This window comes from Oratosquilla oratoria, chromosome 33 (genome assembly GCF_046742065.1).
Source record: "Oratosquilla oratoria isolate Oo_2021 chromosome 33, ASM4674206v1, whole genome shotgun sequence".
Lineage (NCBI taxonomy): Eukaryota > Metazoa > Arthropoda > Malacostraca > Stomatopoda > Squillidae > Oratosquilla > Oratosquilla oratoria.
Window position 1 is genome coordinate 44,839,483 of NC_134809.1, and position 17,209 is coordinate 44,856,691.

General features: G+C 38.5%; 1 protein-coding gene across 11 annotated transcripts in view; it reads left to right on the plus strand.

The window, feature by feature from the left end:
• Positions 1-17,209, plus strand: part of kst (spectrin beta chain, non-erythrocytic 5 kst) — a 377,873-nt gene that overhangs the window by 136,809 nt on the left and 223,855 nt on the right. For 9 of the 11 annotated variants that reach the window (XM_076172894.1, XM_076172904.1, XM_076172903.1 and 6 more), the window contains exons 1-2: positions 2,953-3,106; positions 12,126-12,353. In XM_076172894.1, the coding sequence (XP_076029009.1) occupies positions 12,222-12,353 (132 nt within the window). In that variant the 5' untranslated portion in view covers positions 2,953-3,106; positions 12,126-12,221. Of the gene's footprint in view, positions 1-2,952; positions 3,107-12,125; positions 12,354-17,209 lie in introns of those variants that run through there. The other 2 variants (XM_076172896.1, XM_076172895.1) reach the window with 2 other exon arrangements.

Consider the following 17,209-nt stretch of genomic DNA (forward strand, 5'->3'; position numbering starts at 1 on the left):
TATATATATATATATATATATATACATTGATTTATTTTTTCTCTAGTTAATGTACACCAAAGTCCTAGAGAAAAAGTAAATCCAGGTGTTTATAAACTTCCATGCTCAGATAATAAGGTATATTGGGGGCAAACGGGGAGAGATTTACACACTAGAGTGAAAGAACATAAGAACTCTTAGATATGCACAACTAAATTCTGCTGTTTTCCAACACATAGACATAGAAGGCCACTGTATTGACTGGAATAAGGCAAAAATAATTTTCAACTCCAAGTGTAGTTTCAAAAGGAAAATAATAGAATCAACTTTGATTAAACAATTTCCTAATTTTAATATCTCAAGTGGACAATCTTCACCAGACTGTATTGCTACCTGGGCAGTCAATAAATTATTACCATACTTGGTGAAGGCGGGTGACTTGCCGCGCAAAGCAATAGACGCCACTTGAGCCTTGTCCATGTTTCTTCTTTCTCTGTATATTAGACATGTATTTTCCTCACTATGTATTCCATTGAAGAGGATCAGTCTGTGATCGAAATATATGGATATCGTCTACTTCATCTCTTCTTATCCAACACAGTGGGTCTTTGTTGAAGTATATATATATATATATATATATATATATATATATATATATATATATATATATATATATATGTAAACAGAGTTAAACACCACAGCATTGTCCCAATTATTAATTTTCATTCTATTGCTTCCAATTCTCCTCACTATAGTTTTGACTTTGAGAGGATGAGCATAAACGAGCTGTCCAAATTTATACATCTTAATAACACACAAGTTGACGTTTCGACTTCAAGGAGTCATTCTCAAAATAATAAATTATAAATCGACACAACACAATCGAAAATGTTGTTCTGTGCCTGTTCGATTGTGTTGTTGATTTGTAATTTATTATTTTGAGAATGACTCCTTGAAGTCGAAACGTCAACTTGTTGTTATATGGATAAATTTGGACAGCTTGTTTATGCTCATCCTCCCAAAGTCAGAACTATAGTGAGGAGAATTGAAAACAGAAAGAAAATTAACAATTGTGACAATGCTGTGGTTTTTCACTCAGTTTGCATTAAAGAGAACCTGCGCCCCAAATATATGTATATCAATACTTCCAATTGCACTATCATAATGGAAATGGGTTGAACGCAAAATTTCATGTATGTGTATGTAACTCGAGCATACAAATATACAAGAAAAGTTGCGCTCAACTTGTATCTCTCTTGATAGCGTAGTAGGTAAGTTACTACAGCACTTGTCATGTGATTGCTGAGTTCGAGCCCTCGGAAGTACCGCATTTCAATTTCTTCATGTCGGCCTCCATTCGGTCTCCCGATGTTGATGGTTTAGAATTAAAGTGCATTGTGGTTGTTGAAATGTATCTCTAATCACTGGGACCCATTCAGTGTTGTGTGTATATATATATATAAATATATATATACATATATATATATATACATATATATATATATACATATATATATATATATATATATATATATATAAAATCAAAAGAGCCATGCACCAAAAACTATAACGTACGTGACATTAACATTTTGAAAAATATGAAGAATAATTATAGAACAGTATAACTGTAAACATATGGAATTAGTAAGTAGTACAATATTTTAAAACTGTTTACATAAGTAGTAAAACAAAAACATGCAAATAGTGACAACATATATTCCCCATCTACATAACGTTGGTTGGTGGAACCAGTGATTTGCTTGCACAGGATGAACGCCGTAGAGGATCGTCGCTGTTCTGTTCCCAAATCCATCGGTTTAAACACCTGCAGTGTCATATTTACTGATCACTGTGTTCCTACATGCCGCTGAGTAATAGCCCACACATCCACAAAGCACAAGCAATATTTCAGCAATTCCAGGAGAAATATACAGATGATCGTTGCCAGCTACCTTGGGGTTGCGGATTTCAGGATCGAAATACTCGAGGGAACTAATGAACGAGTTATTCGTGTATGGGCATTTTGGTTCCAAAACAATAAGTGATTACAGCGACAACAATACAAGATAAGAGAATAGCGAACAATAAGTAAGGATCGATTAGTGATTAGTGGAACTAGAATGCTGCCGACATACAGCCTAGTATTAGACATTCAATTTGAGAAATATAACCTGTGGGGGGCGTTCAAGGCAGCCATGTTAAAAGTTGCCTTGGATCACTCGTTGGGTCGGTGGTGCCCTTGAAATATTTTGTTCTTGCTAAGGCGCCACGAGGAGAAGGGTCTCGGGACTGCCCATAGATTGTCCTCCGTGTCACTAGTATGCATGAGGACAGTCATCACGAGGTAGTGATGCCCGTCGTGCACGCTATTCAAGACACTTAAAAAATCGATCCCTCGATGATTTGCGAAAATAGATATAAATAAGTGATAGAACGAATAATAATAAATATAACGAATAAACAAATAAATGACACAGATGAATGCGTATTTGAAGCTCGACTAGTTCTGCTCGGTTAGTCTCACCTCCATTCTTCCTCTGAGGAGTGTCGTCTGGTAAGTCGGTAGCCATTTTTATTCAGGTCTCCATGGCCACCCCGTCTTCCTTTACCCAGTATTCCCAACTTGTCTTTACCGCTGTTGTACTTAATCTCCCCCTGATTTCCACACCCGTGCATTTGCTCTCGTTCGTTTTTCTCGCATACTTCTCTCCCCCCCCCCTACATGGGATATTCCCCCACCCCCACCTCTGCCTTCTGCACGCGTTCCATCTCTACAGTTGTTTATTTACACTGCACAATTTCCTATTGTTTTTTAGACATGCTTATAATTTTCCGCCACCCCAGGTCCGGTTAAACATTGTTAATTTTTTTTCGTAGTCCGTAAACGCGGCGGGCGTTATCAGGTAGGTAGTTATGTGGCATGGTAGTGATAAGATAGGGCCTCGTGCTGGTGGTAATGTCCCGCAGGCTGGCTCGCTCCCCTTCCTCCCTCCCTCCCTGAGCAAGTTGCAGTCTTGCGCGCCAGTCTTTGCGGTGTAGTCGTAGTTACCTCAGATTAGGTTGGAGCACGGCATTTGGCCTCATCTTTCTTCGTATTCCTGAGGTAGAGGGGAAGAAAAAATAAAAGGTATGCGCGTGTGTCGTGAAAATCCTGCCGTGAAGGCTTGTGCCGTTGCCCGTCGGTTGGGTCGTTACCCGGTGGGTGGCGGGAAGCAGAGGACGTTGCTCACGGAACGACTGTTTTAGTGTACATCATATTGAAGTCTCAATGTCGGTGCTAAAAGAAAACCCTGCCTGTAGCCACTGCGTTTTACATTCTTGATGACACGAGTTCCAGTCATTACGCAATCCAGAACCAGGCGACGACCGACGACATTTTGCACCAGTCTCAATGTCTTTTCTCTCTCTCTCTCTCTCTCCTCTCTCTCTCTCTCTCTCTCTCTCTCTCTCTCTCTCTCTCTCTCTCTCTCTCTCTCTCTCTCTCTCTCTCTCTCTCTCTCTCTCTCTCTCTCTCTCTCTCTCTCTCGCTCTCTCTCTCTCTCTCTCTCATGCGCTGAATGGCCTACCGGCTCCGGCGCTTAGCCTTCGAGCCAGAAATTTCATAAATCAAATCTCTCTCTCTCTCTCTCTCTCTCTCTCTCTCTCTCTCTCTCTCTCTCTCTCTCTCTCTCCTCTCTCTCTCTCTCTCTCTCTCTCTCTATATATATATATATATATATATATATATATATATATATATATATATATATATATATTCCTCGTGTTGTTATTATATTGTGACTGGAGTTTGTGAGAGTTTCACCTTCTCGCACCGTAGTGTGTCCTCGGTGTCCGAAGCGCTTCGTCATAATTACGACCAAATGTCGTTCCCAAAGTGAACGTTTGTTAATGTTAATCATACTCGTAATTCTTGAGACGGCTAGATGTGCAGAGGTAGGCCAAGTGAACTTTGTCTGTTAGTCACGTGGTAAGGGGTTTCATGTTTCACCACCAGTGATTACTTACTGACAGTTGAGACCTGTTTTGCAAAGGTTATTTTACTCGGTAGCAGATTTTTTTTTTTTTAATTGAGAGACGTCAATGTCGGGGTTAGGATTGTATGAATCCTGTGGTCATCGTGACAACACCCTGTAGAATACTTGACGTCATCACCCAGGGCAGGCTTACACTTGCGGGCGCCATATTGGCGGGTTTTTATTTACAACAAATGCCTTCGGCTTCCTTTCATTTATTAAATCAGTAGACACCATACTTGCTTTGGCGATATGCTTCGATAGACGAGTAATGGAAATTACAAAATGGAATGAATGACATTCGTACCTTAAAACAAATTATTTTAATTTTATACCAGTAACACGCACCTGCCAAATCCCAGCTGCATTTTATTTTTTAACAATTTATTTATTTGACTTATGTCTCGTCTGCCTGAGTATCCTTCACGTGCACGATAGTCACTAATCACGTATTCTCGAACAATTGCATACCATTCGAGGAGAAAGTAATAACTGGTTACAGTGGTAAAAGTTAAAGAATTTTACGCGAGAAAGTCCTCATAGCAAACTGGTATTTCAGTTGGACACCGAAAATATGTACAGAAAGTCAAGATATTGCGCATTATAATAGGAAGAATGCATAAATTTTGGACAAACAGAAATGCGGTCCTAGATTTTAAGAAAAGAACAACTATTACCCTTAACCTTTTCGAGAAGTACAATACATCCCACCAGAAAACCTTGGTTCATAAGATCGAATGGAAGAAAAAAAAAAGTTCATTTTAAGACTACGAGCACGTTCAATTGCTTCGAGTGGAACCTTATTCCATTCATTGACGGGCTTAGCGATACGTGTGTGTACACACACACACACACACACACACACACACACACCTCGTGGCGCTGTGGTCAGATTTCTCGCCTGCCACTACGGCGGTCCGGGATCGACTCCCGCCCAGGGCTGAAATAATTTCAGTATCGCTTCGCTACGGGGTGTTACTCCAACTCTCGTGGGCGGGGAGTTGGGTGTGTGTGCGTGTAAGGTCACATTATTACCCACAGATCGGCCATACGAGCTCTGAGCTCTCATCCGGGAGATTAATAACTATTGATCACGAGTTCAACACGTGATCCAAGACCATGGTGAAACACACATACACACACGCACACACACACACACACATATATATATATATATATATATATATATATATATATAAATAATAATAATAATAATAATAATATGTACATATACATATATTAGGAAGGTATAATATAGTAGCACATTTGTAAAATGAGACTTATTGACCCACTGTCGGAGAATGAGATAAGATGGACAGAAAATCTGTATATTTCGACCACTATCTGTGGTCCTCTTCAGTAGAGTGATGCATTGTGTGGAGTGTGAGAATATATATAGCTAAAAGGGGTACATTTGTGGACAGGGAAAAGGGGGACTCGGGTTATGTCCTTGATGAGGTCGGGGCGAAGGATGACAGGTGAGGACAAGTCCGGCTGCTTTGCAACCGTCCAAGTTATACAGTCTAGGGACCACTGACCTTTGGAGGTATTAAAATTATGTATATGTTTAATCAGGGAGGATTCAATAATTATTCTTCGAAAGTTGCAGTGGGATTTGCAGACGATGGTGGCATTACACACACACACACACACACACACACACACACACACACACACACACACATATATATATATATATATATATATATATATATATATGTGTGTGTGTGTGTATGTATATATGTATATACACATGTAATATATATGTATATACACATGTAATATATGTATATACATATGTAATATATATGTATATACATATGTAATATATATGTATATACATATGCAATATATATGTATATACATATGCAATATCTGTATATACATATATGTAATATATATGTATATACATATATGTAATATATGTATATACATATATGTAATATATATATATATATACACATGTATATATACACATGTATATATATATAATACACACACACACACACACACACACACACACACACAGTGGTACCTCAAAAACCGACCACAATTCGTTCAGAAAAGTTGGTCGAAAGTTGAAACGTTCGATTTTTAAAACTAATTTTCCCATTTGAAATATTGGAAATACGATTAATCCGTTACAAGCCTGAGATGAATTACATATAAACAGAAATACGTTTACATAAATGATGTATAGTGTAAAAATGTGTAAATGAACATTGTGTAAAATGTATTAAATGCATGAAAATACATTAAAATACATGTATAGTACTGTAATAAAATGATACTGTACTGTAATACGTCACATACCTTTTCGTCTACGAAGCGATGGCGTACTTGAAGTGCTGGGTATGGAGGGAGGGGAGAGGAGGAGGAAATTATTGCTTGGAAGGGAAGGTCCCTTCCATAAAACAACTCTGGAATTGGCCTTTACGAGTTCTTTCCCTCCATTGTCTTTTTTCTTCTGGAGAGTCGTCGTCTCGAGTAGTCTTTCTTTTTTCTTTAAGGAAGAATCTGTCTAACGTTTGTTGAACTTTTCTACGTTGCACGATGTTTTCTGAAGAACGTCATGATGTTATTGAAAATGTTCACTGCACGTTTGGCAACTGCGGTATCGGGCTGTTATTTTTCAACGAAAGCCTGCATTTCAGTCTATTTAGTACACCGTTGATTTTAGCACTCGAAGCATCCTCCCTTACCTCTTCCTCCTCCAGATGATATTTCCTTCACCTGTTCCTGTTGTTGCTATTGTTGCAGGTATATGAATTCTTCCGTGCTGAGCTCTGCAGAGTGGCCTTCAACGATCTTTCTCTAAAGCAGGGTGGTGGACAGGGGCATTATCCATCACTAAAAGGCAGTGTTCAGGCAAGCCCTTTTCCTTGAGATACGCTTTTACTTTGGGGGGTGGGGGGTGGCAAAACATCTTTAACCCACTCCTTGAAGAATTGGCGGATTACCCAAACCTTGATATTGGCGCGCCACATAACTGGCAACGAACTTTTTTACACTTGATTTCCTGCGAATACATGGGGGTTGTCTGAATTATATACCAGCAGGGGCTTAATCTTGCAATCACTACTGGCATTTGCACAAACAGTAGTGTGCGACGATCATTCATGGGTTTATGACCAGGCAATGTTTTTTCTTCTTTAGTGATGTTGGTACTGTTTGGAAGCTTTTTCCAAAATAGCCCCGTTTCGTCGCAATTAAACGCTTGCTGGGGGCACATATCCTTTAGCAGTAACATAGTCGTTAAATATGTCAACGAATTCAGCCGCGGCCTGGTTCGCACTAGCTGCCTCGCCATGACTCTTTACACGGTGTATGATACGCTTTTTGAACTTTTTTAATAAGCCCCTGCTGGCTTTGAACACGAACTTTTCACTGACACTAGCACTACTCGTACTCGGAGCTTCTCTAACTCGGCGTAAATCGCCAAAGCTTCACTTAAACTCTCCCCCTGCTAATTCTTTTTCTCTTACGAAAATGAGCAATAGTTTCTCCATCTTCCCCAGTTGGTTCCTTCTAGTGTTTAGCGATTTTACTCCCGTAGGCACATTTGCTTTTTTAACGATTTCTTTTATCTTAAGGAACGTAGAAATGGTCGATTTTGGGATCTTGCATTCGCTTGCCAAGTCGGACACACGAATGACCCTTTCATGTTTCTCTCTTTTAATGGTAGTGCCTACCACTTTTCGCTTTTCACTTTTTTTCGACTCGTGGCTATTCACTAAGGGCGAACGTATAAGCTCAAACACTGACGAGCGGCATACAAGTGTACACGACGACGATTGAAGATGGATTTTGATTCTGATTTCCTAGGTAAGACCACCCGCTTGCGCGGGATCGGTTTTTGTGTGAGAGGAAGAATGTTTGTAAGAAAATGAAAAAAAATAGTAGTGTGTAAAAGAGGGCTATTGCCACCGGGCGATTAAGCGAGCGTTCAGGGGCTGTTGGTGGTCGTGGCTCGGGAGAAATGGACAGGGAACTCGGACGGCGGCGCCGACGCCGGGATTACAATCGCCAAAAGTTCAGAAAATGGTAGGAGGCGTAGTAGTAGAGAAAGGTGGAAAAAACGGGAAAATCTTTAGTGGGAGGTAAACTGAAATGAGATGTAGTATAAGAGAAAGTTAGAAAGGAAGCGAACTTTAATCGAAGAAAAAGTATGTGTAGATGTTTGTGCGTTGTGGCTATGTTCGTGAGAGGTGTGTGTATGTATCTTACGGGAAGTGAGTAGAGTTCACTTCCCGCGTGTAGAGCGCGTTCCTGTTTAGCCCCAGGTAAGGCCTGATTTTTTCCTGTTTTTCCCCAGGTTGGGTTTGAGTTGTTTGTATGCTTATAGCCTGTAAATTAATGGGCTGCATGCAATATTATTATTACTGTTATTATTATTATTTATTATTATCATCATCATCATTATTAGCATTATTATTATTGCTATCACCAGTCAAAGCTGGTGAAGGGGTGCATTATTGGTTGGTACGGTTATACACGTCTTATCGTGTACACCGCACGTGGGACGGGCGCAGCTGACAGTCTGTGCGGTGTGGTCTAGGTGCAATATGTTGTATCAGGTGTTTGTGTCTGTCGTGCAGTTTTTCTAGGTGTCTTGTGTGAAGTTTGTGTTTGTGTTGGTTGAGTGGACGGATGTTGGAAATTCGGTGTAGAGACTCGGTAGTTCTGAAGTCGCTCCATCGCGAACCCGTGATGAATTTGACAGTGGCATTCTGAACCTTCTGATGGTCGTAGATATTAGTGGGACATGTCAGCTGGCTTAGTCCCGGGGACTGGCACAGAATCGGTCTGACGAGGTCAAGGTACAATCGACGTTTGGTGGTCAGTGTTGCAGTTTTGTAGCGTCTTAGCCTTCCCAGCACAGCCCTAGCCTTCGCTCCCTGTTTGCGGAAGTGTGGGGTCCAGGTAAGGCCACTATCAAGTGTGCTACCCAGTACAAAGGTGTGGTCTTTTACTGGGACGTTTGTGTTGTTTATTTTAAGAGGAGTGATTCCCAGCTTCTCTCGCACAAAGTACCAACATCAGCATCGAACGTTCAAGAAGCTTTTTGGGCACTCACGTGATTAACGATTTTTTCGAGTTTTGATTTTTCTATGAAGGCAATTGTTTTTTGTTTTGTTTTGTTTTTCGAATTTTTGTCTTTTTTTTTATTTGTTCGAGGTAAGAAACGTTAGATTTTTGAGGTACCAATATTATATATATAATGTGTGTGCGTGTGCATACATATGTGCATGTGTGAAAATATGCATGTGTACATATATATATATATATACATATACACATATACACATGTGTATATGTATGTATATATATATATATGTATACATATATTTATACATGTATATGTATACCTATATATGTGTATATATACAAAGTACCAACATCAGCATGGAACGTTCGAGAAGCTTTTTGGGCGCTCACGTGATTAACGATTTTTTTTCTTCTATTTTCGAGTTTTCTATTTTTGAAGTTTTTTTTTTTTCGAAAAATTTGGTTGTTTTTTATGTGTTCGAGGTAAGAAACGTTCGATTTTTGAGGTACCTATATATATATATATATATATATATATATATATATATATATATATATATATATATGTATGTAATGTGTGTGTGCGCGTGTGTATACATATGTGAATGTGTGTATATAGACATATATATACCTAATATATGTACACATAAATGTGTATACCTATATACTGTGTGTATACATACACATATATACACACGTGTGTGTGTGTGTATATATATGGACAGTACTGAATAGCTCCCAGTGAACAGATATACATTTTTATCAACCACAATACACTTTGATTCTAAGCCATCAACATCGAGAGACTCGAGGAGGCCAACATACAGAAAGTAAAACGTGGTACAGCCAAGAACGCAAACCTGCTCTACCACGTGACAAGTGTTAGTGAATTGATGGCGCAATCGGATTAAGGACTGCTAACTGCCGTCCTAACTTAATTTTACGGAGAACTAAGCCCACTCATAGCTCGTGGAGAATTTTAGTGTGTCGGTAGCTCAGTTGGCAGAGCGTCGGCTTTGCTTCTCGCAATCTCTCAGTTCGAGTCCGGTGACGACTATCGGAATTATTTGATTGACATCGCTGTCACTGGCGATTCTTTTCAGGTAGTACAACGACGAAAGTCCAAGGATCCGTACCAGCTTAACCACGAGCTGTGAGTGGGCTTAGTTCTCCGTAAAATTAAGTTAGGGAGGCAGTTAGCAGTTGACTTAGTCCTTCGGGAGTTATATTATCTCCGAAGTTGGAGAATTTTAGTCTCGTTAGCTCATTTGGTAGAGCATTGGCATTGCTTCTCGCAAGCTCACGGTTCGAGTCCGGGGACGACTGTTAGAATGATTTGATAGGTGTGTGTGTGTGTATGTGTGTGTGTGTGTGTGTGTGTGTATATATATATATATATATATATATATATATATTTATATCATATATATATATATATATATTATATATTGTGTGTGTGTTGATAAGTATTTTAGACAAATGATGTGGATGATGGAGGACATAAACACAGGGGAAGGCACAGAACCCTAAACACTCTTAACGTTTTGTTTGCGTAGAACTTCAGTGTCTATAACTGCTTCAGTACGAGACCTAAATCTTTGACATGTCTGCACTAAATGTTTTTTGTTCATCTGTCATAACCTCAACAATGGCAGTCTTTAGTGTAGCTATGTTATTGTGAGGATGTTGATTAGTTCCTCTTTTAACAACGCTGTAGATGTAGTAATCCATAGGATTTAAATTTGGTGAGTTTGGAGGCCGCATGTTTGGCATTACATGATCATAAAGATCATATGACATCCATTCTTCTGTCACTTGGGCTTTGTGAGAAAGTGCTGCAGCTTACTGAAAGATGTACGGTCTTCCATTGGGTACTTTATCTATTCAAGGCTTGACAAATGTTTCCAGCACTTCAATGTATCCAGCAGCATTAACCATAAGACCCTGTTGAAAGAAATGAGGTTACATAACATAACCTTCATTGCTAACAACTTGTAAAACCATCACAGTTGCTGGAAATTTAAGTTTGCATTACCCTGGGAACCTCTGAAGGATCTGCACATAACCATCAATCATTCTTGTTAAATTTTTGGTCTTGGTCGAAGTTCTTCTCGTCAGAATTTTTTTTTTTTTTTCAAAGCATGCCATCCTTGTTAGGGTTTTTAATCTTTCTAAGTAACAGCTTTGTACGAATCAAATGGTTTTCCTGTGTCTTTGGAGACATGAACTGACCCATCCTTAGCACATATGACTTATACCGAATGTGATTGTGCACCACCGTTCTGATGGGCCACTCTGACACCACATGAAGTTCTCTGGCACCCCTCATTGATTTTCCAGGATCATCATCGATAATGTTTTGACATTGGTGGATAAGCTGTGGTGTTCTTATAGTGTCCAAACATCTGTAGTGCCTACACAAACTTGGGCAACGAAGAATCTTGCAACATTCAAAAGCTTGCCAATTTCTAAATCACTGTATTAAGCACATACAGCGACAATAACTGTGCGTCTTTTCACTTCTTGTGTTATCATAATGTCTACCATGGGTGTTTGTTAAGACATAGATATATATTGATCCGATTGAAGATATTAATATGAAAATATTGTGTCCTCAAATATCCCTCGCACCCTGTACAGTAGTTCTTGTTCCTCATAATGAGTCTGCTGTAGTTAAAAAGAAAAATTGACTGGTTGTGTGACACAAATGACACATGTTTTTTCCTTCTGGGGGTTGGTACAGATTTTTAATGGAGGGGCATGTGCTTCCCCCACATCAGTGCCTTTGAGAATCAGCCTGGAAACAGGCACCACAGAGGAGCCACAGAGCACCGTATACTATACTGTCCAACACTTTTTCTACAGTAACACAAGATTTTTTTCATTGACTTTTTTGCTGTACCAGTGATGGTCTCTTGCAGGAGAGAGACAGAGGCAATAGAGCAGTGAACAATTAAAGTTAGCTTGACTGCAGTGACAAGTTGTGAGCATTTATACAGTTGTAGAACTTTTTATATATGGTGTATTGTAAGATTATAAGTTTCAAAGTTATTGCTTTATCTAAATCTTGTATGTTTGTTACAGTGAAGAAAGTGGTGTCGGCACCTCGGACAGCAGCGTGTTGACTGGGACCATGGTTAAGCATTGGCAGAAACACTAAGAGTACTGTGTACACACAAAATGTCTTCGTTATCTCAACGAGAAGACGCCCTGCGGCAGTTTGAGACTGGCCGAATCAAACTGCTGCAGGAGGAAAGGTTGCATATCCAGAAAAAGACCTTCACAAAATGGATGAACTCGTTCCTTCAAAAGGTATGTTGGTGATTGTGTAATCTCCCCCACCCTTTGCTATGATGGTATCTTAACATATCTTATTGTGGCCAGTGCATTATCTTGTTCAGCAAATGGAATAAAACTAGAAGTATTTACCTAATTGTAGTATATATGAAAGGAGTAACACTTGTTGGATCCCATACCTAACCTTGTATTCATGTACAATTCCAACTTAATCTATATCCTTGATTTCCAATCATCGTATTTAGATTTGAATTCATGTATAGTGGATCCTGATGTAGTAATGATTTTACAGATTGTATTCTGCTGATGTCAGATGATTTTATTGAAATTGGGAAAGGGAACTGGGAGTAATTATATGGGATAGCTGTATGGGTTTTTGGAAATGAAGAGGGTACATAGATTAAGTGTTTTGTGGTGAGACAAGTGAAAATCATGTAGTAAAGGGTAAATATATTTTCAGGACTTCATGATAAAGTTGATAGAGGACTTTGGACTTTGTTCTGGATGTACAGAATAAGGGGAAGTCTATTGAAGACAGTCAAAAGTTCATATGGATAGTATGAGGGTTAGGAATAGACTGAAATTTGAGCTTATGTGGCTGCATCAGGGTTGTGATGTCTCCATGGCTCTTTTTTGTGTATGTAGGAGAGTATTAGATAAAGTTTTGGAGTTGGTGGATGAGGGTGGAGGGGTGCAAGAGGTGAACCAATTGTTTGCAGGTGATATTGTGTGACTTGGTTTCAAAGGATGTGTGATAGAAGAAAGTTGAGTGAATATGAGCAAAAGTAAAGTGATATACAAAAAATAATGATAGTAAAGGTGAGAGGCTGGAGAAAGTGTAGAGTATTTACCAAATTGTAGTATACAGGAAAGGAGCAACACTCATGGGATCCTCTCTTTTACTCTCTAATGATCATACCTAATTCACATGTGGCAGTAAACAGAGGAGTGGATGTTAAGTAAAGGAACCAAGTATAATTCTGGGTAGGATGGAAAATGTTCTGAGAAATACATATTTGAGGATGAATACAAAAAATTGCTATGTATGATGGTATCCATGGGTATGAAATAGAGCCTTGAGTAAAAAGGAAGCGGAATGGAAGAAGGAACGTTTTTGAGATGAAGTGTTTTAAAAAACAATAGGTTTAAAAAATGGAAAGTGAGAAATGTGGAGTTGAAAAAGAGAACAAGGAAGAGCTTTTGGATAGGGTAGATCAAGGAGTGTTTAGGTTTGGGCATATGGAGAGAATGGACAAGGATGGACTTGTAAAAAGTGTGAAAAGCTAAAAAAAAGAAAAGTGTGAAAAGCAGAAGTGGATGAAGTGTGCTTGAAAGATCATTGTTGAGGTAGATGGTTGGGGGTGAAGATTGTTGAGGTAGATGTTTGGGGGTGAAGATCATTGTTGAGGTAGATGGTTGGGGGTGAAGGGGGTTGAAATGTGTTGAGCAGAGAAGGGAGAATGGAAAATATGGGATTGAATGGGGGGAGGTTGTGAATGGATGAAATTATGATCTGAAGGGATTGTTGTATGTTTTTAAAATTTTGTGTGCTTGAGGAGGGATAGTTGCCATTTGGTGAAGTGGTGAGGGTAAGCCAGCTCTGGTTATGTCTTGCTGCATTGCCCTTACCTTGAACAAGGTGGTAGGGGACAGGGATAACTTTGTCCACTAAGTGTTGAGATAGGAATCTTGTCGTCAAATGGGTGTTGCATGTCAGTGAAGTGGGTGTGTACTTTTGATTTGCCCACCTCATTTGTAAGGGGAAGAGGGCATTTTGTGTATTTACCTAGTGTGTGTGTGTGTATTTACCTAGTTGTATTATACAGGAAGGGAGCTATGCTTGTGGTGACCCATCTTTGTATCTCTTAGCATAATTTTTTTTCTTAAAATCTTGAATAGTGGTTGCACACATTGTTTCTTTGTCTAATTTGTTCCAAATATCTATCACGCTGTGTGGGAATTTTTTTTTCCAGATCTCTTCTGTAATTATCTTTTTTTAGTTTCTTTTCGTGTCCTTGTTTTTCCATTGTATTTCAATAAATCATTTTTATCTAAGATTTCCATTCCCTTCATAATTCTATAGATAGTAGGTCTCCTCTTTCCCTTCATTGTTCCAGAGTTGGTAATTCCAATTTGGACAGTCTTTGTTCATATGTCATTTTGGAAAGAGTGCCAGTTTTGTTGCTGTTTGTATTCTTTCTAAATTTTTTTATATTCTTTTTGGTACTGGGTGTCCATAGTGTTGCTGTGTACTTGAGTTTTGGTCTTATTAGTGTAGTTAAATTTTTTTTCATCATTTTCTCATCCAAATAGGCAAAAGCCACTTTTATTGACCTCAAATTGTAGGTTTCTCCAACTATTTTATTAATATGCTTATCCAATGTCAAGTCTTTGCTGATCATCACTCCAAGGTCTTTTTCCAAGTTAACTTTTTTGACCTCTTCTTCACCAATTTTATAATCCATTGATATTCTGTTTTTACTTTTTCCAAATTCCATTATACTACATTTCTTGATATTGAATTTCACTTCCCACTTTTGAGTCCATTTCCAGATCTTTTCCAAGTCTTGTTGTAATGAGTTGCAATCCTCAGTTTTTACTTTCTTTAGTATTTTTGTGTCTGCAAAGAAATTTATATAACACTCTACTCCTTCATCCATGACATTTATGTATATGGCAAACATGATCGGGGCCAGTACTGATCCCTGCGGGACACCACTTATCATTTCTTTCCAATTTGAGAATTTATCTCTAATTACTACACTAATTTTCCTCCCAGTCAGGAAGTCTTTCATTCATTCCATTAATTTTCCCCAGATGCCAACTAATTATTCTATCATCCATATTAGTATCTTGTGTGGTACCTTATCAAATGCCTTTTGTAGATCCATAAAGGCACAGTCTGCCCAACCATCTTTCTCTTGTATTATGTCTGTTAATCTTGAGTAGAAGCAGATCAAGTTTGTTGTACATGATCTTCCTTGTCTGAATCCAAATTGATTTGGAATTATAGTTTTTTCTTCCTAATGTTTAACCCATCTAGTTTTGACAACCTTTTTGCAAATTTTTGCTACTGTGCTTGTCAGGGAGACTGGTCTGTAATTTGATGGGTTTTCCTTGTTTCCTCCCTTATAAATAGGTACAATGTTTGCATTCTTCCAGGCCTATGGCACTTTTACTTCTTTAAGTGAGAATTTAATTATATTGTATATTTTATCTGTTAATTCTTCCATGCATTCTTTCAGTATCCAATTTGCAATTCCATCTGGACCATGTGATTTTCTGACATCAAGGGTTTTGATTTGGTTGCTGATTTCCTTCTGTGTTACAATTAGTTCTTTCATTGAGGGGGATATCTCTCTCTATTTCCTCACAGGTGATTTTTCTATTGTGAATACTGATTTGAAGTGATTCATAATTTCAGCCATTTCCAGTTCTGTATATTCATATTTACCTTGGCGCAGCTTTGCTATTTCTTGTTTGTTCTTCAGTGTGTATTTACCTAGTTGTATTATACGGGAAGAGAGCTATGCTCATGGTGACCCGTCTTTGTATCTCTCAGCATCAAGTTTTTTCTTAAAATCTTGAATAGTGTTTGCACACACTGTTTCGTTGTCTAATTTGTTCCAAGTATCTATCACTCTGTGTGGGAAGCTGTTCCTTTTCAGATCTCTTCTGTAACTATCCTTTTTTAGTTTCTTTTCGTGTCCTCTTGTTTTACCATTATCCCATATTAACAAGTCATTCTTATCTAAGACTTCCATTCCTTTTATTATTCTATAGATAGTAAGTCTCCTCTTTCCCTTCTTTGTTCCAAAGTTGGTAATTCTAGTTTGGACAGTCTTTGCTCGTATGCCAGTTTGGAAAGAGTTGGTGCTAGTTTTGTTGTTGCTGTTTGTATTCTTTCTAATTTTTTTATATTCTTTTTGGTACTGGGTGTCCATAGTGTTGCTGTGTACTCAAGTTTTGGTCTAGTTAGTGTAGTTAGAATTTTTTTTTATCATTTCCTTGTCCAAATAAGCAAACACCACTTAAATTGACCTCAGTAAATTGTAGGTTTCTCCGAATATTTTATCAATATGATTATCCGGTGTCATGTCCTTGCTGATCATCACTCCAAGATCTTTCTCAGAGTTTACTTTTTTCACCTCTTCTTCACCAATTTTGTAATCTTTCGATATTCTGTTTTTACTATTTCCAAATTCCATTATACTGCATTTCTTTATATTGAATTTTACTTCCCACTTTTGAGTCCATTTCCAGATCTTGTCCAAATCTTTTTGTAATGAGTTGCAGTCTTCCTCCGTGTGTGTGTGTGTGTGTGTGTGTGTGTGTGTGTGTGTGTGTGTGTATTACCTAGTTGTATTTACCTAGTTGTATTTTGCGGGAAGGGGAGCTATGCTCGTGATGTCCCGCCTTTGTATCTTGCAGTGTCTAGTTTGTTTTTAAACTCATGAATGGTTTTTGCGCATACTATTTCATTGTCCAGTTTGTTCCAAGTGTCCAAAACTCTATGAGGAAAACTGTTTTTCTTCAGTTCTCTTCTATAGCTATGTTTTTTGATTTTCTTTCCATGTCCCCTTGTGTTTCTTTTGTCCCAGTTAAGTAAGTTCTCTCTATCGAGTACCTCTGTGCCTCTCATGATTCTGTAGATGGTCAATAGGTCACCTCTCTCTCTTCTTTGCTCCAGTGTCGGTAACTCCAGTTTAGCCAATCTCTCCTCGTATGATAGGTTTGCAAGTGCAGGTGCCATTTTTGTAGCTGCTCTTTGGATTCTTTCTATTTTCTTTATATTCTTTTTGGTAGTGGGGGACCACAATGTCGCCGCATACTCTAATCTAGGCCTTATCAATGTAACCAATATTTTTTTT